This window comes from Paralichthys olivaceus, chromosome 16 (genome assembly GCF_024713975.1).
Source record: "Paralichthys olivaceus isolate ysfri-2021 chromosome 16, ASM2471397v2, whole genome shotgun sequence".
Lineage (NCBI taxonomy): Eukaryota > Metazoa > Chordata > Actinopteri > Pleuronectiformes > Paralichthyidae > Paralichthys > Paralichthys olivaceus.
The window spans coordinates 16,554,291-16,578,463 of record NC_091108.1 but is presented as its reverse complement, the minus strand read 5'-3'; the positions used below and the strand labels follow the sequence as shown (position 1 = coordinate 16,578,463).

Below are 24,173 nucleotides of genomic sequence, written 5' to 3'. Positions count from 1 at the left end.
GACTAGAATAAGATTATAAATACTTTACACACCTTTTAGATGATGATGTGATCTTTAGTGGTGATCTATGTCAGCTCTGTAGGGCCTTTACATTTACTAATGGAAATAAGATATACAACACATGCGAGCGCACACACACGCACACACACGTACACACACGTATTTCAACACAGGCCCTTTCAACATTTCTGAGGATTATGATAATCTGCTTCCCTCTATTCGCCCAATCCACTCTTAGTGCAAGAGAGAGTGTGTGTCTGAGGATAAAAAAAATGTCCACATAATAAAAAGCAATGTAAAAACATTTCTCTTCATACAAAGGATTTATTTTGATAGGCTAAGTGTCTGTTTTTCAACAGAATGGAAAGTAGGACTTAAAACCATATTTTACATCAAACATTACATTTCTTCATCCTTAAATGCAATGAGAGCAGTAGTTTGCTGTCGTTGCAGATTTTTTTTTATTCCTACTTAAATGTGACAAAAAATAAATTATTTAAACTCACACATGAGGAAAAACACAGAAAGGAAGGCATGGCAGCGTGCAAAAATTCTAAATTACAGTGCAAATAGACAAAGCACAAACAGTGCTTAGGAAAATAAATGTGGAAAGAGTATGCAGAAGAAAAAAGAGATTCACAGTCATACAGGAGGCACTGCACACAGCAATCTCAATATACATTCATTAAGTGCCCATCCATACACATACGGTGTGGGCTATGACCATTATGTAGGGAAAAAGCTTTATAATCATAAAAGTGCTTCAGAATGATTGCTGGTAAAATGAGGTGAGGTTTTCAAGAGGGAGGATAAACACACAGGAAGACAGTAAGTTTCAGCACAAGCAGCGTATGCGTACTTGAACATGACCTTGAGACATTTGGTGTTTAAAGACATCGATTGTAATGAGGAGGCATCCTGTATCAGAATCACTCTACCTAAATCTGCTGCTCTGTGCACCGGCACAGTCGACCAGTGGCTGAGTGTCAGATACAGAGCAACATGCAGGGACGTTGTGAGGCTGATGTCGGTGTGATGGGAAGGCATTTGAGACAGGGTTCATCAGACTTTGGCAAACAAGCGGCTTCCTGGTTTGAAATAGTTCCTGTTAAGTAAATGTTTGTTATAACTCTTATTCAGTGTCCTGCAGTTAACTAGACCCTGTTTAGACGTGGAACTAACATCTGCCCTGAGTGATAACATCACAGGTGGACACAGCACTAAGTTAAGGACTGAACGCACCCAAATGCATGCTGAATGCGTCCTGAGATCTGATCACTCAGACTACATTCGGAGGTCTGAGTGGGACGCACTTGGTGACATTCTTTTTGCTGTGTGAATGCAAATTCATCCATGGTCACTTATGAAGGACTATCTACTCAGCTGATGTCCTGACCCACAGTTTCAAAGTGAATCAAATGCATTTTAGTCCTCCCAGTGTCTGATCACCGCATAATGATCGATACTTTTTTCTTCATATCAGAGCTGTGCATTGATTCATTCAGCCCCTCCAAATGCCGCTGGCTCTCTCTCTCTCTCATGTGCCGACACACAAACAGATGAAAAGTGAGATCTGATCATGAGCGGTCACAGGAGACACATTCAGGATGGATGTTAATTTCAGGTGGGAACAGGACACTAGTGTGTGAAAACCATGTGATACGGTTTGAAAGCTCTGCAAAACGCTTGTAGATAAACTTGGAGTTGAACCAGTTTTATCAAAACATTTTTTTTAGGACTTCAATCATACCATAAATTTTCCACCCCGGTCTGTGGGACAAATACAGGAGGAGTGTTTTCATCAACTATAAATACACCATTTTTATGAGCAAAGTCAGGGACAGATTGAATAGAAAAGATTTAAAAGCGTTCCACAAAGTGCGATTACTTATAAATATTTCAAACATTCATAGCCTAGTCTAATAAAATATGTACATATAGACTATGTACAAACGCCTGGTCTTGAGGTCAAAGGTCAGGTGGTCTGCTACCTGAAGGGTTTGATTTATTCCTAAGCTGGTGCAGAGGACCACCTTGGAGGTTTCAGCAGGTTTCAGGGTTGTTAGTGTATCTATGATGTCTGAACATTAATTTTTAAGATCCACGAGGACAGTTTCACACTAGAAGAGAATGTGATTATGAAATCAGCATATGTCAAACTATGTGACAGTGTAGAGCTCATCCTTGTCGTTCTCGCAGAGTGTGTACCCACAAACCCGGGGTCTCCAGCTCCATCTCCAGCTCCAGTTCCAGCTCCAGCCCCTGCTCCAGCCCAACGTCTCCCTGCCCTTCTCCTTCGGTGGCAGCAGGAACATCACGCAGCTGGCCATCAGGATGTGCCACAGTGAGTGTGTGTAGTAGTAGTTGTCCTCAGTTGCACCGAAAACATACAAGCATATCCCAACGAGAGCACAGGTCGCCCCCGGGATCAGGTAGAGGACCCAGCGCTGCCAAGAAGGCGGATAACAATGTCGCCGCCGCACCCCTCGGGACACCTGTCACCGAAAGAGTAATGGATTTAGCTTTTCTTCTGTTCTGTGTGTGCGGATACTTGTTATCTTGTCAACTTGGGTTTTACATAATCCCTCTTTTAGTTTCCTACCCATGCCGTGACCATGATCAGCAGTGCACAGAGGATGGGGCCCAGCAGGTTCCACAGGCCTTTCCGGTCAAGTTGCATTGACATAGCAATCAGCAGAGTCCCGAGCATAAACAGACTCTAAACACACACACAGACAGACACACACATGTAACCTTATCCCTTTAAGTTTCATATTAACTCTCAGTGATGACAGAATTATGGAAAGAATAGCAACGGTCATCAGCAACGTCTTACATATTTGAACGTGTCTCTGATGCGAGCCATGCACAGGATGGTGACCCAGATGGAACAGACAGAGCCCAGGAAGTCACAGTATTGTAGGGTATCGTAGTCCATTATACACAGTACAGCTATACCCGGCTGGTCGCATGCATGGTAGAACTACACACACAAAGAGTAGAAGAGTAATCACTGTTAAATCTACAAGACAACACAGGTCGTTGTTCCCATAAATACATACTGTATGATGCACATCGATGTTTTTCAGTGATGAATTTGACCGGTGTATACATTAATCCTGGATGATGAAAATGTGGGGTAATTTTTGTGCAATCTAGCTATTAATAGCAAAACTACGGAGCCCCTAAAGGGACATGGGTTAAAAAAAAAAAAAGAAACGTATCTCGTGCGCACGAGAAAGTATCCCGTGAGCACGAGAAAGTATCCCGTGCGCACAAGATAGTTTTCTGGTGCGCACGAAAAAGTATCTCGTGAGCACGTGAAAGTATTGCATGCCAGGTATATTTCGCGTTTTCAGAAAAGAGAATAAGTCCACTTCTGCAGCCATTCTTTGATGCTAATGATCTTAATGAGCACAGGCGTACGGTCAACTACATGTGCTTAACGAGATACTTTTTCGTGCGCACCAGAAAACTATCTCGTGCGCACGAGATACTTTCGCGTGCATACGGGATACTTTCATGTGCGCACGGGATACCTTCCCGTGCTCGCGAGATACTTTCTCGTGCACACGCGATACTTTCATGTGCGCACGGGATACCTTCCCGTGCTTGCGAGATACTTTCTCGTGCTCGCGACATACTTTCTTGTGCGCACGAGATACGTTTCTTTTTTTTTTTTTCTCCCATGTCCCTTTAGGGGCTCCGTACAAAACATAGTAAACAGTGACTAGCTTGCTATGATCCAACACTCTGGGAAGGTAAAATGTAATGACACAGCTACCTGCTTCACCTCTGTCTCAAAAACACATAGATATGATAAACTATTGTTCTGCAGGCCTTTTAGTTCATTATTATTATAATGAGATCGCATGGTAGAGTAACCTGACCTGTCATTGTCGTTCATGAATAATCACTTCTCACTTTTATTGCACTAAAGACACAAAGCAGTTTCTTTATGTAAGGTGATTGGTCTGAATCGCTGTGATGTGACCACAGTACAAATTTTGGGGTCTGGGAGGTTGGTCTCATACACAGACATTTGCGTTCCCATATATAACCTCTCTGGAGAATGTCAGGAGACCCCCCCCCCCCAAAAAAAATACAAACATGTCTCAAAAGCAATCCAACATGTATGTGCGGGCTGTTGTTACCGTGGAGAAGAACATTGTGAAGAGGTAGACGGATGCCTCTGTGAAGTAGCAGCGTTTGATGGCCACCACAATAACAGGCAGGAAGATCACGTTACTGAGAGCCAGTAGCAGAGTTGCCGTTAGCTGGCGCCCATACGACTGAGCTGTCGAATCATCAGTGCAGCCCCAACCGCTCCAGCCTACACACACACACACACGCACATATACACACACGCACGCACAAAGTGAAATTTGTGTGTGTCCAAATGGATGGCATGACAGAAATATTAAATGTTTTACCAATAAGGATACAGAAAGGACTATCATTTTAGTATAATAACAGAGAGAGTGCATTGATTGATATTAATTTAGATAATGCACAGTAGGTGTGTGTGTGTGTGTGTGAGTGTGAGTGTGCATGACGTACCAGCCTTGCAGACACAGGCCCCGTACAGATAGCTGTAGGATCTCAGTAGTCGACATTCACCGTATGTCCCACAATCCTCTACACAGGCACTGACAAACACCTCTGGGATCACATGCACCACTGATGTGTTACCACAATCAGTGCTGCAAGAAACAAACACACTTACTTTTTAAAAACACACAAAACAAGTAACAAGACAGCAATACCTGATCTAACAGACCCACAGAAACTGACAGACTTTAGACACAGACCTACTCAAATTTAAAGTTAAAGTAATAAATAGATAGAGATGTATAAAGGCTGCATGGTTTTGGAAAAATATTAGAATCATGATTTTCTTGATTAGAACTGAGATCACCATTCTCTCACACCATTTTCTTCAATATATATTTAAAAAAAAATTGTTTTCATTTAGATTTGTAAATATGAAAAATGTAGGCACAGGTATTGTGGTATTGTAAAAAAATTTAAATTAAACATGGACCGGGATAAAGGAAAAGAAAAAAAAAACTTTTTCATGGAGTCAAAATTAACATAATTTGTTTTATAACAAGCCATTACACAAGCATTCTCTTTTTTGTGTGCGAACAGCAATAATCTAAATTAAAATGTGTACATCTACTGCTGGTGGAGAATGTTGTTGACTCTACCTGATTGAGGACATGGTGTCAGAGTTGCAGAAAATATTCTAAAATATTAAATAACTTATTTGTAAAAGAACAAATGTATGAGTGTGTTGTTACCTGTTGCATGTGAGCTGCAGGGTGAGGTACCATGTCGCTGACTGAGGGAACGGCAGCCTGACCACAGCTTTAGTAACGGTGGCATTCACCTGAACGCCATAACCTCCAGACAAACCTGCACACACATATACAGACATGAGAAACATCTCCAAATGTTTTTATTTAGTTTAATATTTATCATTTATCTTACACTTTTATATCCAGATGTTAAATGTAATGAATTCCTCAGTGTGAAATATGATTCTTTTCAGTTACCTGTGCGGCAGGGTTGAGACTGGTTGAGATCGAGGACTGGAGCCCATTGAGAGAGACAGGCCACCACACTGCTACTGTTCCCCAGCATTACAGCAGTCTGCGTACAAACACACACACACACACACATATGTATTAAACACACTGCTTTCAAAAAATGGTGTGTGTGACTGTTGTAATTCAGTGATACGCACAGTGTTGAGTGTGAGCTGCAGGTTGAGAGTTCCACCAGTGGCTTGCGTGTGCAGGGGGTAAGTGAGCAGAGTGGGGTGTGTGTTTGTGACGCTGACGTTGGGTCCGTTGACGGGGGTGTACCGCAGCGACAGGACGTCCACCTCCTCGTAGAGCACAGGAATGCTCCACACGCACGCGGACCCCAACAACGGCGTAAACAGAGATGCTGAGTCATTGCTAAAGGCGACCGAGGCTGTAGCCAGTGAGCTGTTGCCTGCTGTTGTTGAGTTGGCATAGCTGCTGTTTCCACGGAGCCTCTTAATGTCATCATCTGCTTTAAGGCCTACACTTTTTGGTTTACAACCCACTGAGGAAAACACAAATGAGAACCAGGAAAAAAGATGCACAAGCAGCAGATTAGAACATGTGTATAATATGTGTGGAACTTAATTTTGAGACATGTATCTATAGTCACCTGTGTAGTTTGCGATGATACTAAAGGTTACAGTGCGATTGTCTTGGCTGCTTTCAACGACAACTCGTAGCCAAGTGCCCCAAGGTGGGTTAGATAGCACGGCAGAGCAGCCAGTCCCTGAGCAGTTCATTGATACTGGGCCCTGCTGCAGAGAGGAGGAGCCCAGCCTGAGGACCAGTGAACAATTTCCACTGTCTGCTCCCTCCCCTGATGAACAGTCCGCCACAGAGACGGAGAGAGACGAGGCAAACTCTGGAACATACAACCTAAGACACACACAAAAAAAAACTCTGTATGATATGAGGAAATGAAAAAAAAAAATCCGTATCAATAGAGCGAACAGGAATGGGAGGAGGGGATGGAACACTACTTACTTAAGGCGAGCCGGTCTGTCAGGTGCAGCGGTCTGTTGGAGGAATGTGCCCTGCTGTAAAATAGGTGTGTCCACCGCTCTCCTGATTGATAATTGAGGCTGGAAGAAATAAGTGCAGGACGGAAAACCCTGACAGACAAAGAAAGAGAAAGTGTTTTTAATGTTTAAACTTAAGTGTTGCAAACTTCTCTTTAATCAAGGAAACCTTATTTATACAGATTAGTGCAGTGTTTTACAGGTGACTGTAAAAGAGATAAGAGTCAGAGTCAGAAGAAAAAAATATCCACACACAAAAAAACATTAATTTTCTTTCACGGCCGGCCACTGGTAAAAAAGAGAACAATAAATCTTACTCTGCTGCATAAACAGAAAGAAGAATGTGATCTAGCTTCATTACATAAGAAACAATCCTCGTGCTCCAGTGGAACAGGTTGGGGTTCACATAAAAATGACAAACAAGCATGCAGCCAAAGTTAAAACATCCCAGTCACATACAGTTTAAATAACTGGTGGTGACTCTTTCTTCATAAAAACATTTTTTAGAGCACATTGGGATTTGGAAAAAAACATCACTCTAAGAAATCGAGACTTAGAAAGGCAACAAAAACATCAGAAAATATCAAGGGTCATATGTACACAGCTTGATACGAACCTTCTGCTCGATGCGCCGGTCATCCTGAGGCAAGTGGGCAGCAACATACCAATCACCAGGAGCAGGGTCGGAGTGGTTAAAAGTTATGGAGCTGTGTGATGCTACTGGAAGGGTCAGAGACAGGCAAGGACTCCATAGCGTTGCATTCGGAAACACTGAACCTATCAGGTTTATAACTGGAGGGGCACCCCATCGAATATGGCTGCAAAAGAGAGAAAGTCTTAGGTTTCAAAGAAGAAGTGGAAGTCTGATTTCACACAAGAGAGAGTGAAAATCATCACAGCAGAAGTCACTGAATAAAATAAAAGAGTGGAGTAAAGTGCTTTTCTCTTACATGGTGACGTTTTTCTGTCCACAGTGGAAGTTGTGGAGCTTGGTGACGGAAAACAGCCAGCGAGCGACGGCTGTCTCCTCTGGTATGTGAAACCTCTGCAGCCTCACGTTGCCGTACCAGCCGTACTTGGACAACTTCTGAGCTGGTTTGGATGAGAGCTCTGACACGAACGTCACCTGTCCATCTGTGGGGAAGAGGTTTTTCACTGATGAAAGAATACAAATTAAAACCATATGAGAATTAACCCTTTACAATCAAACTTTTAATTAAACGCACAGAAACATTATTCTACTGTGGGTATTCAAGTTTACATATGTCTCTTAAACAGAGCAGTGCATCTAGAATTATTCTTCAACTAAACAGTGTTGAGGAATTTTTGATCATCCTCACACATGTATATGTATATATCATTTAACAATTAATATTATGATTCATTTTTGAATGATTGTTTTAACTGTAAAATGAAAATAAATTCATAACTATGATAGTTATAACTTTCTATAGAGCAAGGTGACGATGGAAATGGCTGACAGCATTAAACACCAAAAACTATTGAGTTAATGTCATGTGTGACAAAGATAAGCATCAGATCCTCATGTGTGAAAAGCCAGAAACAGCAAACATGGACATTTTTGTCAAAAAAAAACAAAACATAGTATGATCCTCGATATCTTCTGTTGACTGATTTTTCATTTCATCTGTTTATTGTTTGTTTGTATCTGGGGAAATGGAAATTGTTCCCATTCCTGTTTAAGAAGTTTAAGAATTTCATTTCACAGCTGTAGCAGTAAACATGAAGGAGTTTAGCAAGTTTAGATCTTAGCAGTTTAGCAAAAGTGAGCTAATACTGCAAAGGCTAAACTGAAGATAGTGTAATGGAGCAATTGCTAATCAATTAAAAAAATCAATGACCCACCGGAAGGACAACAGAAATGCTAATTTAATACTAAATGTTTCAAATTGTTTTTTGTTGTTGTTTTTAAATTGACCTTGTTCGATGCCAAACTTTATTTAAAAAAAACTAACAAGTACAGTCAAGTTTTAACTTTAAGTGTGTTGACTCAGTAACACTGACACATTCACACAGTCCGCTTCAAACTAAAGTGTTCACATGTGGCTGACAGACACATGTTTGTGTAAACAGTGGAGCGGAAGTGTCTCTGTAGCATCGGTCCTGCAGAACCAAGCGGGGACGGTTAGCCAACATGCTAATAGCCGCTTCCTGCGGAGGAACACAGACACAAAGCACTCACCGCCTCCTAATGTCGAGGTCGTCAGAGTGAAGAGAAGGAGCCCGCGTAGAAAACAAGCCTCCATGTTTCCCTCCCCACTGCCTGAACCATCACATCGACCTCTGCTGTAATGTCACACTGATCCGGAGCAAATCATTTCTCACGGCACTTCCTGGTTTCTGTGGAAATACGTGACGCTGCGAAAGCCGTCAGGTGCTGCCTTCAAGGTCTCTTGGAAATATCAACATCGCACACATGTATGCACCGAGGACCGAAACAGCCAAAATAATACATAAATACAGTTTGGTGAGGGAAAAGCCATTTATGTATTTACAAGCTTACTTACTTATTCATACAAAAATGATTCATCCTTTTTTTTATACTACTGCGTTTATTTATTTTTGTAGTTAACATTTGTATATTTAAAGGTCCAGTGTGTATGATTTACGTGAAAGGGATCTATTGTAAAAACCAAAACTAATCCTAATGATGTTTTCACGAGTGTGTTTCATCTAAATTTTTACTAATTGTTGTTATCTTTACCCTAGAATAGGCCCTTTATATTTAAATACTTTATATTTAATCAGGAGCAGGTCCTCTCTACGGAGGCCGCCATGTTTTTCACAGTAGCCCAGACTGGACAAACTTAACACCTTTTGAGTTTTTATGACAACTGACGGCTACCACAGGTTCTCTGTCATGTTTGGAGGGGGAGGGGGAAGTGAGGGGTATTCAGCTGCAACATGCAACTTCACCACTGGATGTCACTAAATCCTACACACTGAACCTTTAAGAAGATTTTCCACACACACACTTTAATTCAGCACATTCACACATCTCTGCCGTTTGGGTTGAGAAACAAAGAGAAACCTTCATGACAACATGTCTGTCTTATTTATTACCAAAATATATAAATATTAGACTCTTCATTGCATAACAATTTAAGCCAAAAATCCTCATTACTCATTGTGTCATAATATAAACTCAATAAATGAGAAAAGGACAATAATGAGAAAAAAAATAAAAATAAGTTTTGGAATCATATTAGAACACATGACTATATGATAAACATATCCCTTGTATATTCTCCATCTTGCCTTATGTTCTAAAATGATTCTATTTCCCACAATAAAAGGAAGAAAATCTAATCCCCAAGAGCATATAACATTTACCAGCCAAGATTGCAGGTTTCTATCATTCATATTAAATGTTATTCATGTTATTTGTAATTTTTTGGGATACATACAATAACACAACAACACAATTAAAGAGATAACATTCGCGAAAAAATCACTGACAGACTGTTCACTATTTATCTTTAAGCTGTTGTCTCCATGCATTTGAAATCCCACTGCATTTACTGGCAACTACAGTATCCGTTGAAGTGCAACAGTATCCGTTGTGCTTACAGAGAATCATAAAAACGTCACATCATCCTGTGACTCCACCCAGCACCACTGAGCGTCATACCCCAGCAGAACCGTCTCTGTATTTGATGGACCCTCCTCGTCCTCCATCACATCGTTCTGAGAGGCTCTGAAACTCTCCTGAGGTGGACTGCACTCTGTCTGAATCTCCCCTGATTCTTGGGTAAATCCACCAATATCTGCTTTCACTTCTTTTCTTGCCTTTCTAGATCTGAGCAGAGCTCTCCTGATGGTACTGGCTCCAGCTGTGAAGTCTTGACCTGCATCCATGTCCTGTGTGTTGGGTTCAAACTCAGAGTAGGAAGGACTTGGAAGTCTCACTCCTGCAGACTCGGGGCTCAGAACATCCAAGTAGCTCTTGTGCAGTGAATCAGCATCATCATGTGGTGATCGATGACCTGCAGACTCCTCACCTGTTGTTTCTGTTAAATCCTGAGGGAAGGTCGGACTCTGGCTCTCCCTATGGGAGAAACAATTGGAATATTGACTCACATCCTGACTGTGAAGCAAAAAATGCATTAAAGTCCTATCCAGCATATTTCCGCTAATATGTTTTGTTTTGAGTGGTTTACTCAGAGCAGCAGTGAAGTAAATTCATTATTTACTTTTTGGAAACTCAAGGATACACTGCATGGACACTTGGGCATGATGGTTTACACCAGTAGCTCAAGTACATCAGTGCTGTATGTCCTACTTCCTTAATTGTTGTTCTATTTTATTCCATTCTGTTTTCATTCTAATTTTTACCTGTATTTATTCTGTACTTATAGGCTTCTGTAATAATTTCCTGCCATGGGATCAATAAAGAGCTATCTTAATCTTAATCTTGCAATCCAGCAAAATACAGGACCTGAAAATAGATGTCTGAGATTTTTCTGATGTGAGGGGAAACATTTTTACATGTGCAAATGTACTTTGAAAACATCTATGTATTCTGAAATGAGTATGAGGAAAAGTATAAAATAGAGGTAGACTTTTACCTACATCTTATCCTGTCTAAGTGCAGTTTTTCATTGAGAGCCCCCCTCTGACAGATGACCGACTCTACCTGCGGGGGGTCATAGAGGGTCCGTGCTCCTCTACAGTGGCCAGGCTGCTCAGGCTTCCTGTCAAGCTGCTGCCTCGACTGGCCAGGGATCCCCGCTCCTCCATCAGCCAACGCATGGCCTCGATCCCCTCGTGCACGGCCACCAGCTGCCGTAGAATCTTCACATCGGCAGAGCGCAGCCACCTCTGCATGGACAACATGGAGAATTAACAATTGTGATGCATGCAGGGACATGTGTATGTATGAGGGGACCTGACTGATTATATCATATACATTTTTGAACCTGAACTTGATGTAAGCAGTGGGGGATGTAACAAAGTACATTTACTTAGTTACTGTACTTAAGTGCATTTTTCACGTACCTGTACTTTACTTTAGTAGATTTATATTCAGGTCACAAAGCATTGTGTTACATTCCTAGTCCTTTTCATGGGGCCCCTTTTATCTTGGGGGCCCCCCTGACAGAATGCACTTTATCCCCACCACTAGTAAGGCCCCTGCCTGTGAGCTCATTTGACTACAACACATCACAAAAATAACTGAGAGGAACATGAGGAGAGAATGAGCAGAGGAATCCAATCAGAATGTGCAGAATGAACAGAAGTGAATGGGAGAGGAGCCAGGTGAGGGGTGTGGTGGAGAGACAGCATCTGTCAGTAGATGTAAAAATCAACAGCAGGTGAAGTGTCATGTCTCAAGAAACAGAGCTGTGATTACTGAAACAAGCTGCACAGGTTTTGTCACAGTGAAAATATGAAGGGATGGACACGTACATGCAACTCAAACACAACACACTCACAGGTTTGTCATCTAGCATGTATTAATATAGTATTTATTATATGAAAAAATTAATTTCTGGGAGTTTTACCATCTCTTGTTTCAAACAGCTGATCCTGTCAGAGAAGCTTCCACTGAAGGTAGAGCTGTGGTCCCCCCTGTCCACCACATCACACCTGTCTCCACAGTCCGCAGCATCCTTCATCCACCTCAGAAGACTCTCCGGTGTTTTCCTCCCGACTTTATTTTCCACCTCCCTCATCTCTGGAAAGAAGTCCCGGAGGTTCTCCTCTGCCATCACAGCCTTTTTACCTCCAAGTAATTCAGTGGCAATGCTTTGGATGAAGAAGAGTTTGTGCGTAAAGTCACTTCACCTTTAACTCACAGAGGCGCGCGCACACACACACACACACACACACACACACACACACACACACACACACACACACACACACACACACACACACACACACGCCACAATAAAGCACGGTCACGATCAGACTTGCCACAGAAGCGCAGGGCGAGTAGTGAAAACGCTGGAAGTGTGAACGTGCGTCCTGCTGACTGCTGGGACCATTCACGCTGCTACAGAGGAATTGCTGGTGTGTAACCATGTACAGAATGATGCTGGAAAGTGGAAACGCTCTTTGTGCGGAACAATGGAGGGAGTATCAATCCAGCAAGTCACATGGAGAGGCTTCAGTGCCACCTGTGCGCACCGAGCCGCTGCAGCTGATCACTTTTAAATCAGGCAAGTTAGTTGTGTTTGTGTTGCGCCAAATGCAACACAAACACAACTAACTGGTAAAGAGAAACGTAACAGTTCATGCATTTGGTGACAGAAGAGAAAAAAAAAGACATTTCTAGACTCACGGTGGAAATGTGCCTCGTCTGGTGGGGTCACCAATTATCTGCCCCTCTTGTATAAATGCGCTGAGATGAGATATGTTTCCATCTAAATTCAGTGGAAGAGGAAAGTGTCAGATTTTACACACAGAGATGGGTCAAATAAGCAGCTGACATCTGCCATCAACTCAAATAGATTAATTATTTTTACTCGCCTGTCATCTTGCCCCATATTAATGCCTTTAAAATCAGGGCAGCAGTTATGGGAGCTTCCTTCTTCCAGCAGCTTCACCAGCAAGTCAGTAGGTTGTAAATAAAAAAAAGAGAAATTATACAACAAGTGAAAAAAATAAACCAAAGAAGTAAAAAAAAAGAAGAAATCAAGCACTTAATCATTTGATCTACATATTCGAAAAGGAGTGAGAAGAAGTACAAATTTATTTAATCTCAACCTTCTCCATAAGTCATTAATTAATAATTATCTTATGTATATCTTTTATTTCTTTTAGCCATACTTGATTTTTATATTTTATATTGCTATGTTTATACCTGCTTTTGCTGTTTCACCTCTTTCTCAGGGGCTCTGTAACATTTGAATTTCCCTACGAGGATTCATAAAGTCCTTCTAATTCTGATTCTGATTCTGATAATTAACCAGCTTCCTATCATCTATAAATATGTGGTTTACCTGTTCTCTATATTGTACATCATGTACAAACAATATATGCAATAATAAATACAATATAAATAATACAAATAAATACATTTCATAGAATATATTTATACATATATAGAAACTCATATACCTACATACCCCATATCAAATATAAACACATTTGCATTATTATGTATAGCAAAAAGAGAGGGAAATAATTGTTTAATCATGTATAACAGGACAAAACAAAGCGGACTAAACTAAAACAAGACAAACCCATGACATCTGAAGGGATTCAATACATTTGGTTTGAAATGATAATTGTCACAGCATTTTATAATGTTTAAATCTAAACTTAAACATAATAGGAGACATCACTGTTCCCTTCACACTTGATGTTACAGGATCATATTTGCCACCTAAATTCAAATTGCTTGTTCTTCTCTATAATGGCCTGTAGATGGCAGCAGACATTCAAAGTTTCAGGGCACCCAAGTGTTTGATGACTTTCTCAGACAGTTGAACAATCGAGCCATCATTTCTGCACCTCTGGGAATTCATTCATCAAATCTGTTTGCTTAAGCGTATACGGATCAAGTTTCACCAGCGAGGCAGTCTAACTCACAGCAACCCTGAAAACTGAGCCAAAGTCAATACTCTGAGGTCATCTCATCTATTTGAGAATCATAAAGAATATGCTTTCTGTAATTTTATAGGAGTCTGGGCCATTAATTGTCCAGATTTATTGAAAAATAAGCTAACCTCTGCTGCGAACACGTTCCATGATTTCTTTAGAGAGAAGCCTAATAGAGAAAGATAATTTTTCATACTTGTACTCTGCATTCTTGTAATTTCATTAACTGAAAAAGCAAGTGAGAAGCTGAAATGAGAAGTGGATTAAAAAATAAATTGGATTGTGCAACCCCAGAGGGTGCAGTAAAATATTACCCACATTAAAAACAAGTGTTTTCGGGGCAGCTCAGACCCCGAGGTCAGCGTTACATGAGGCGGAGGCTAATCATAAAAATGTTTCACGCAGAAAGAGTTATGGTTTTTATGAGTCAGGGCCTCCAACTTCCAGTTTTAGGGAAATCATAAACTTACGCAAACATGAAAATATGGACAAAATGTGAAAGTCATTGAAAGGCCAGCATTATGAGTAGATAAGCTTTTATTGCATCTGTCAATGCAATTAAATGTGATTTACTGTGAATCATAAAGAGGATGTGGGGTGGGAGTTTTTGCCAAACCACCTGAAACTTGACGAGCAGGAAGACGAACATGAAACCACAACAAGTGATGTGGACTGTGCCTGCTCAAGTCTTGAGTAACGCTTAATCAGAGAAGAGGAGTAGATGTTTTAGAATCCTCATGGTACAGCCTGATTCCCCTGTGAATAAGCCTGAAGTGTGGCGTGTGTGTTTGCATGCACAGAGTCGAGGGTCAGAAAAACAGCATCATGTTACAAATGAGGCCAGTGGGCCAGGAAATGCTCCAGGTTCACATGGTCTGTGGAAGGTCCTCACATGCAAACAAAGCCAATCACGGAGGGCCAGGACCCCTGGATTTTTACAGCACAATTAGGCCAGAAAAAGTTTCCCAAGAAAAATAAGCTCTCCAGAGTGGAAATCTTCACATGTCAAATATACAAGTGGAATTTGAGAACATTTGAGAACATTTTTAATTTACCGTGTAAAATCACAGCGTTAAACAGACTTGACCTGCCCTCAGGGATGAGTTTAAAGGAAACGTTCCACAAAGTTCCATTTTAACAATTTGCTTCTGAGCAGCTCCAAAACTCTTAAACTAGCACATTTGTTTGAGCCATACACTGGATATAAAGATGAACAACATCCCCACAAGTGAAGCCAAATCATCTGGATCACCCCCTGGTGGCTGGCTGCAGTAAAGGTCATAAACCCTGTCTCTTTATTGTTAGTGAATGGGACATGGATCGAACTAAAATGACAGTATAGTATAGTATAGTATATGTCAAATAAATGTATCCTCAAAGATGCTTTAAGTCTTTTATAGTTTCTTATCACATAGATTTTCATTTTTTCAGCAAGTTTGGATTTAATTACTTATATGATGCCATAAAATTAAGTGTTGAAATTTCATGACTGACAACTGACACAGACTCACAATTGGTCAAGCTTATGTATGGGCGGGACCTTGATACCGCAGCTCTATCCCCTATTGTGCAGACTCTGGCTCCAAATACAAAAGATGGCAGCGTTCGAATCAGGGATATTTTGGCTTCATATATTGATAGTGGGAGGAAGGGGAGACGCTTTGTCCATCTTTATTAACGATGGTCAATTATTTAATCAGTAACAACATAAAAACTAAAACATAATAAGAAGTAAGAAACAACAGATGATTTGTTGAGGTGGGTTGTGGGCTGCACTATCATGGTCCTGACCAGCAGTGACTCAATGAAGTCTGCCTCTCATTAAGAAATTGTGCCACACATAAAATAGTGGGTCTTGATAATTGTTTTTATTGTTTTTCTACCAAGAGACAAACACACTAACATTTTCCTTGAAAGGTGCTTGCATGCAGGTCTTGTTGTTTTGCATAAACAACAGCAGTTTCCCAGTGTTTCCAGTGACTGTTCTATGCTAAGCAATCTAGCTTGCTGGCAGTAACTCTATTTTCTCATCTTTTACCCAGCAAGAATAAGCAAATAAGCAAATTCTCCAACATGTGGAACTGTACCTTTAAGGATTTAAATGACATCTTATCACTGCGTAAAAAAAGCCCCATGATTATAAGAGAAATAGTTATGAACTCCCACTGCTCATGAATTTTTAGTTAGGTGATCCTGCTGCTCTGTGCATCTGTTTCCGGTTAGGGAACCTGCAGAGAGATTAAATGAGTGTGGAAAAGTAATGGATCTCATATGTATGGAGAGGCCCATTTACATCCTGTAATTGTGTTGTGTTTATTCAGGCTGAAACATAAACCACAGATCCTGGAGCTGGGAAGAGCCATAAAAACAGTATTTACAGTTCACAAGAGGAACACCAACAATCCATGATTTTCTACTGAGAAGGCTCACAAACATTTTAATTACATCACTTTCTAAAGCTGGTATACTGCAATGTGAAACTGAAAAGAGAGCACAAGCAGAGTTGCACACCGTGTGGATGCTATAAGGCAGGATTCAACACAAACAAATAACGCATGCTGTCTGACTACAGGCTCATCAATAGAATCCTGCTGCATCAATCTTTGTTGTTTAAACAGATGGCAGCGGCACCGGAGAGCTTGTGCTCTGCCTGATCGAATGCTTGATAGGAAAGCCCAGAGGAGCCCGTGTCAGAGGCCACAGGGGCCAGTAGATTCTAAGCACATTAACATTCCTGAATAAATAACCCCAGGGAATGTTATTGTGGAGACGTTAAACAGGATTTTCCTCCTAGAGCCCAGGAGAACGGCCAGGAATCACTCTGGCGTTTCCATCGCCCCGGGTACGGAGGAGCTCAAGCACCCCGGTGCCAAGAAGAAGATTTTTTAAATCCTGTATACTCCCATCCATTCTAAAAAATCATATAAATAGAAGTGCATGAAATAATTCTAGTAATTGTGGTTTAATGTTCTTCTGGTGCAGGGCGGGCTTTATCCTCATTTTCATCATTCTTTGCGTGCATGTACAAATGCATCTGAATCTTTGACCCTCAGTGAAACTGTCAACAGCAAAACCACTTTAATAATAATTAAATAAATTCTACCTAGGCTGATTTTTATAGCAAGAAAATGATGCTGTAAACGATCAGTTGCATTTTAAAGTGTCACCACATTTCATTACAGTGGGATGAAGAAATGTTTCTGCTGTATTTAGACCATCGTTGATACAGATGAGGTGAAACAAGAGCCAATATGACCCCTGAATTACGTCTCAGACCAAATTACATTAAACTTTCATTACTGTTATCAATTATATATATTGATTATTACTACATAACTCAGACTGCCTCATTAACATCAACAGATAACTGTATCAATACACTGCTCAGAGGACCATGATGCAATCAATACATACAGAAACAACATTAAGCATGTCATTTTACATGGATTATAATCAATACTACATACGTGAAGTACAAATATGCTACACTGATAGATGTACAACAACCGCAATATTGATTCAAATCTGAATCAATAATGATTCTACAGGGAGAGAATATAAGTGTATCAATCAATGCTGCATCTCATTTTAACAATAATCAATTTTCCTCCCTTCTCTTTTTGTGTCTCCAGCGCTCATGTTCTACTTCCACCAGCTTGTTGCTGACCTTGTGTGCTGTTTAGTGTTCTGCAGGTAGCCTGGTTGTGCATTTTCTTTTGCAAACTGCTGTGTCTAAAAATCGTGGCTAATGAGAGATGTAAGCTTGAACCAGGTGGAGTACAGTAAAAAGTAATGTTTTAAAGCTAAAAGATGCCTGTGGGATTTACACTGCAAGTCACATGATATATAATGATTTGATCCATTGTTAGCGCAGCTTATTATTTACAGAACAGACCATCACATGTCGTTGTTTTCCTTGATGCTGACCATTACTCTCATATCCAAGCTTAATCCTGTGATAAAAATATCACAACAGCAATGTGAGTCAGTCTGTACTTTTGCTGTTGTCAAATATTAATAAATCAGCATTTAGAGTGTGATTAGAATTTTTACTACTATAATCACATCATTAAATTTATAGGATAATGTGTTAATATACTTCACTCTACCAACTGTGTCACTTTTTAGGGGGGGGGACAACCACATTAACAAAATCCACACAACGGAAACACAACCACAACGAAATTGAGAAAGAACAGATGTTGACACTGAAACGAGCAGAGCTTCTTGCTGCAGTTGTTTTTTTGGTTTGAATGTCAGGTGAAGGTTACGTGTGTACATGTTTTCTTCTTCTTTCTCCAAGCACCTGTGCCGTAATATGTCAAATTGAGAACCATCAAATTTTAAGTAGGGGCATCTTGTCCAGATTTGTATAAATGTCAGGTCACTTGACCCATATATCCATGACTGGACTGCAGTAAGAAACACTGCTCATGTCATTGTCGACATCCGTTGTAGCTCACTTGCGCTGTGGTTGTGTTTCAGTTGTGTGCGTGTGCGGTTGTGGCTGTTGCATTCGTTTGCATGCACTAACTCATGTCCATTTGTGAGTGTTGCAGAGTAACAGCAGCAGAAGACATTACTAAGCACTCACACTGTTTTACATTTGAGTATATTCATTTTTTAAATTAATTTGCTCATCACCATTAAACAACCCATCAAACAGCTCGGATATTGTGGATCTAAACGAAAACCCCTGCAATTTAAAAGCTCCACTTCTTCTCTGAGTCTGTTATTGTCAAATCCTTCATGGCCTCTCCCACTTACTCTCTGTGTGCATGTTGTGGTGTTAGAGACGCCTGGGGGAGGAGGCAGAACCTACTGACAGGATTCCTCTGGATCAGCCCGCGACGCTGTTATACTACAGCTCGCCAGATAGGACCAGAGTCCACCCGTTCCCTCCCCTGGTGAATCACACATTCCTGATGCTGGAGGTCAGCATTAAGGAGGAGAAGAAGTACATCTCCAGACATATTGATGTTAGTGCGCAATATATTGCCCTACTTGATTGGGAGATTTTTCACTTTAAGGCATGGGGAGGCATTCTGTAAGCGATCTTTCTCTCAGTTCATTGCCTGAAAGGTCAAAACCAAACGCCAGCTGAATTACATGATCTGAATAACCTGGCCTTTTGCCAAAGGAAATACAGGTTTCGTGAGAATGAGTGCATGTGGTACACTTGAAATTTAAAGTTAATCACTGAGGTAAAGTTATACCCCATGTTGCTTTTTTCTCCCCCTTTTTTTTGTTTTACTCAATTTTTCTGTCCTCTCTCATGCTGTTACTCTGGTAACTGGCTGGAAACACACAAGACCCTATAGAAGCGTTTTGGGACTTTGCAAACCACATTACAGTGTATGGTACATGCAATACATTTACATTTGACTGACACGTTAAATCTTTGTTATCGCATCACTACCTTATCATTTGAAGGCCCGAGGAAACACAAACCCTCCTCAATACGCTGACATGTTGCCTCACTGGTGATAGCAACCACCATGGCCAACCTCCAGTCACCCCCTCATGTCAGATACCAAACAACATGTAGCGTAAGAAGATAAAGATGCTCACTGGTGAGATGTTGCTGTACTGTCAGCAAGTGGCTGCCGGTGCCAGGTGAGCATATGGACTGCATCACAGCACGCTGCTCGCGATGTTTGATGAAGTCAATGTTTGTGTTCTGTCAGCAGTATATTCTTCTTGGCCCCCGTTCCCATGGGGCTCCTCCATACACATATGGGGGTAATTTGTTCACATTCTTCAGCAGAAAAAGAAATAAGAGGGGGGGAATGGCCTTGGGATTTTGGGGCTGGAAAGCAGTTTGAGAGGTTTGGCCTCAGTGGGGGGGCACATCTTTTGGGGCTGCAGAGAACTGGGGGTTTCTGTGACAAACGACTTTTAAATAGCCTCAGGTAACATGATAGCATGAGCCTAGAGATTTAATGGAAGTTGCATGATTGTGTCATCATAATGAAAACAATACGAGAGTCCCCCTGACCTGTGGCCAATGTCCATAACTCCCCAGAATAGTTGTTGGACGAACTCAACAACATCAAACTATTCTTAGACTTCTGCTGCTGAAGGGGGAAGGTCAGGATTTTAGTATGGGACATGTTGTCGAATCATTAAATGTAAAAGGTTCTTCATCTGTGGAGCAGGTTTCTTCTATTCCATCCATCCGATATCTTGACTGCTTATCCTGTGAGGGGGACGGGAGGCAAAGTATATCCTGGACAGTCTCCAATTAACCTAACCCCAATCTTTGCTTTGTTAGCAGTCAGCCTATTGCATTGTTATCATGTGCAAGCATCAAGATTAGCTGCAACAAGATCCAAAGTCTTACTCTGAGAACCACCGATATCAAAAGAGCTTTGTTGGAAATCCAGCAATAAAATGTAAGTATTTGTGTTTCAAATATCACCTGATGGAGTAAAGCTCATGCAATGTTCAAATAAAGGAGAATCCCAAACTAAAAGAGTTCATCCTCTGTAGAACAAGAATGTGTCAATGTGTCATTATTCAAACTCCAAGAGATGTTTTCTGAAATTAGATTTTGGAACATCTGAAATAAAGTTAAGACAATCCCTTCATCAGACAAAAGGTTGTGGTGGTTGTAAGGAAAAGTGTTTTAAGGACCAGAAGTATTTTCAACAAAGTTCACAGCAGTAATAGCTCCCAGGAGTTGTTCCTGAGATATTGTGCCCGGGACAACAGACTGGCCCAGATCACCACCCTGAGGCCCCGTCACCAGCAATAAAAGATGCTATAAAGAAAGAATGGTTTTGATTGTTAGCTTTGCATCCATGCTGTGAGTTTCACAGCCAGCACAGCAAGGGACGCCCAAGATGAGATGGATGTTTGAAGTGTTGATGTAGGGCTGGAAAACCTCCAGGAGAGAGTGAGACCCTCGATAAAATGTTTGTCATTTAAATCCGAACCCAAAAGACACATTTACCCTCTGTGTACATTAGAATGCTGCAGGCTCAGGAGCCTGGTCAGAGCAGCCCTGTCTCCATCTCTGATGTATGAAAGGTTGTGATGGCAGAGACTTGGCCTCCCTCTTGATGTTTACATTCTCCAGACACAAGGGAGGATGAAGAGAGAATGAGGGAGAGATGGAAACCGAGGGAGAGAATTACTTACAGCTGCGACTCTGCAACCCAAAGTCCCCCAAGTCTGAACACTTCTGGGCACGGACACAACATATTATGGCTAACATTGGGGTTTAGAGTACTTTTTATGAGGGGTGTTTGCATGTATTTCATGTGGATGAGTGAGGGGCAGACAAAGGAGACATACATAACATGTCAAAGGCCTGCTGTCTCCACTTTGCCTTTGTTTCAGTCCACTCCAACAAAACATTTACAAGCAATGAATGTGCAAGTAAACAGCTAGAGGGAAATAAGATGTGTTTGATTTCTGTGTTAGTGTTTCAGCCAGATAGTCCTGTTGATTGTGTGCCATGAGCCAAGTAAAGGAAAACTCTCAGAAAGTCCAAGAGCTTGGCACCGCTCAAAAGCTGAGGTCTCCTGAGGAACCAGTCATCATCATGGTGCTCTGTAAGAAAGAAAATGCCCAGTGGAGCTGTAATGAGGTCACTTATCAGCATGCGTATTTGGAGGGTGTGCCTTACTTCCTCTCAGCATCAATCCATCTGTCAGGGAGAACAAATGACCTCAGCAACTATTGCCAATAATGTCATGTGGCGTCAGACTCTATGACAGGCTTCAAGTTCACTGTTGGAGCAGACTGGCCAAACTTTCTGATGCAAACAGCCTTTATAGAAGAATGAACCAAGTCTTTTCTTTTTCTTCTAACTGATTTTACTATAAATAAAAAGATGAAAAAAGAAAACTGTATGTTGATTATTGTCTTTTTTCCTTCATAGCCGGACCAAAGCAAAAAATGGAAAAAGACAAAAATGGTTAGACACTAACAACTCTAAGATGCACTACAAACCCAAGGGAAGTGCTCCAATGTGATGCATGGAGAGAGAATATATCATTTTAGTCCGACAACAATCTTAAGCTGCTCTCTGAAATGTTCTTATTTGTAAGAACGCAAATGTCAAAGTAAGCTGCTCGAGACATTTTCCATAACTTTTCCTGCTACCCCCCCAAATGTCAGGAAAATGTCAGAGTGAGAAAACTGCAGGGAAACACTTTGGAAACTCACAGTGAGTGGTTGCCTGCGTTGATGACATTTCTAACACATGAGGGAAGCAAAAGTGAAAATAAAAAGTATACATATATCTCAGGATGAAAAATAGGGGTCACACATGTAGAAGATGCCAAAAATGTTGAAAGAGTTTTTTATGGCCAACGCCGGTGCTGGAAACAAAAATGTATATGTCATGTCCTGCCTCCTGCAGGCTCTGCCCAAGTATCATTGCATGAATGTTCTGGACATTTTCCTGTCTTTGTGTCAACAGTGTCTGACCTGGACAATCTCCTGCTGCATTCCTCACATGTGAAAAGCAAACTAAGAAAAATGTTTGGACACAATTTTTTAATTCATGTTTTAAAACGGCTTTGGTGAGAGAAGAAATTGGAATTTAAGAGAAAGAGAGTGTGTGTGTTTGTGTGTGTGTGTGTGTGTAGAAAGAAAGAGAATAACTGATCACTACGGAGCAACCACAACTGCACTAAGAGTTCATGCGAGGAATTTGTAAATCACACAGGGTAATTACTACACAAATAATAGGGGCTAAACTGCAGTGGGAAAACACAACAACAGTTTTTTCCTCCAAACCACATGAAAAGGATCCCACTATTACAATGTTAAGCACTGCTGATCAAGAAAGCCTCTTTGAACCCCGATGAGGAAAATGGGTCCAGCTGAAAACATGAAGAAACATGGCTGAGCCATTTGTTGGTCTGGTGAATACTAAAAATACACTCATGCAGCCTCTATCACTTTCAATTACAGCTGACTATATCTTTGAGAAAATCTTTTAGCGACGATAGTTTAATGGAGTGGGTCAAGACTGGTTCACAAAGACAAACAATATGTCAAGCCTTCGGCACTGGATGTGGACGTTTGTTGGACAGGGAAAGCACCACTCAGGGAAGTAAAGGCACTGCCATGTTTGGTAGCAGAGATGTCTTTACACCTTCATTCGATCACTCAGATCAAACACTCCATGTTTGGTTTGGAACGAGGAAGAGGCCGAAAAAGCTGGAGAATTTTATATCCGAGTTACATACACCCTATTTTGTAATATTGTCCCCACAGGAAACATTTATTAAGTTCTGGTCAAAACTCTGATCACAACATAAAAAAACGCTACACACTAGTGTCATATTTAGTCTGGTCTTTCACATCAGTGCCTTCATGAGGCACATCTGCAGCTTTGAGCCAAATACTCATATCAGCATGCTAATGCTCATAATTACAATGCTAAAGGTTGATGTTAAGCAGACAGACTACCTCCCATTATCCAGAAATGAAGCCAAAATATCCTGGATACCAACACCACCATCTTGCATAGAGCAAGGAGCATAGGAGGCAGTTGGTGTTGTAGTGATTGCCAATAGACACGCATGATGTATTCATGACGTTTCACTTTGTTTTTATGGCATCTGATAACAAATTAAAACAAATCTATCAGCAACATAATTGGCTTTTAGTCTCTTGTATTATCTTTTTAGGGTGCGTTATATCCACAAACTATATGTATGATACTGAATATAGTGTAGATAGACCATCCATAGGTTGGTACACAATAGCATTATATGGCCATACAAACAAAACACATTTTGCAGTTTATTGAACTAATCAGTTCTAATCTCCTTCTGGGCAACTTGCCTGATCCACAGTGAAACAAATCAGATTAGGATACCATGGCCCATGTGCACATGGGCCTAAAACCCGGCTCATGATATGCTGGCATAGAACCTTGTATTGTACGATATACAACCTGTGGATGGTCGATACTAAATTCATTTATATATATATATATATATATATATGTTGCTCCTAAGCATTCTCA

At 40.9% G+C, this 24,173-nt stretch overlaps 2 protein-coding genes across 3 annotated transcripts; both read right to left on the bottom strand.

The window, feature by feature from the left end:
* Nucleotides 1–304: 304 nt before the first annotated feature.
* On the bottom strand, nt 305–8,989 carry pgap6 (post-glycosylphosphatidylinositol attachment to proteins 6). Of its 2 annotated transcripts, none has more exons than XM_069510991.1 (13): nt 8,817–8,989; nt 7,564–7,747; nt 7,230–7,431; nt 6,579–6,706; nt 6,205–6,470; nt 5,750–6,096; nt 5,559–5,655; nt 5,304–5,418; nt 4,561–4,703; nt 4,155–4,333; nt 2,837–2,983; nt 2,603–2,719; nt 305–2,495 (listed from the first exon to the last, which is right to left on the bottom strand). In XM_069510991.1, exons 1-13 carry the CDS (start codon nt 8,878–8,880, stop codon nt 2,160–2,162), a joined length of 2,325 nt encoding a protein of 774 aa, XP_069367092.1. In that variant the 5' UTR covers nt 8,881–8,989; the 3' UTR covers nt 305–2,159. The 2 variants fall into 2 exon arrangements, with proteins under 2 accessions (XP_069367092.1, XP_069367091.1); XM_069510990.1 differs by having other exon boundaries at nt 7,564–7,768; nt 8,817–8,988.
* A 1,096-nt stretch (nt 8,990–10,085) lies between these two features.
* Nucleotides 10,086–12,483, bottom strand: LOC109642638 (leucine rich adaptor protein 1-like). Its single transcript, XM_020107504.2, has 3 exons — nt 12,139–12,483; nt 11,271–11,455; nt 10,086–10,682 (listed from the first exon to the last, which is right to left on the bottom strand). Exons 1-3 carry the CDS (start codon nt 12,343–12,345, stop codon nt 10,211–10,213), a joined length of 864 nt encoding a protein of 287 aa, XP_019963063.2. The 5' UTR covers nt 12,346–12,483; the 3' UTR covers nt 10,086–10,210.
* Nucleotides 12,484–24,173: the final 11,690 nt, after the last annotated feature.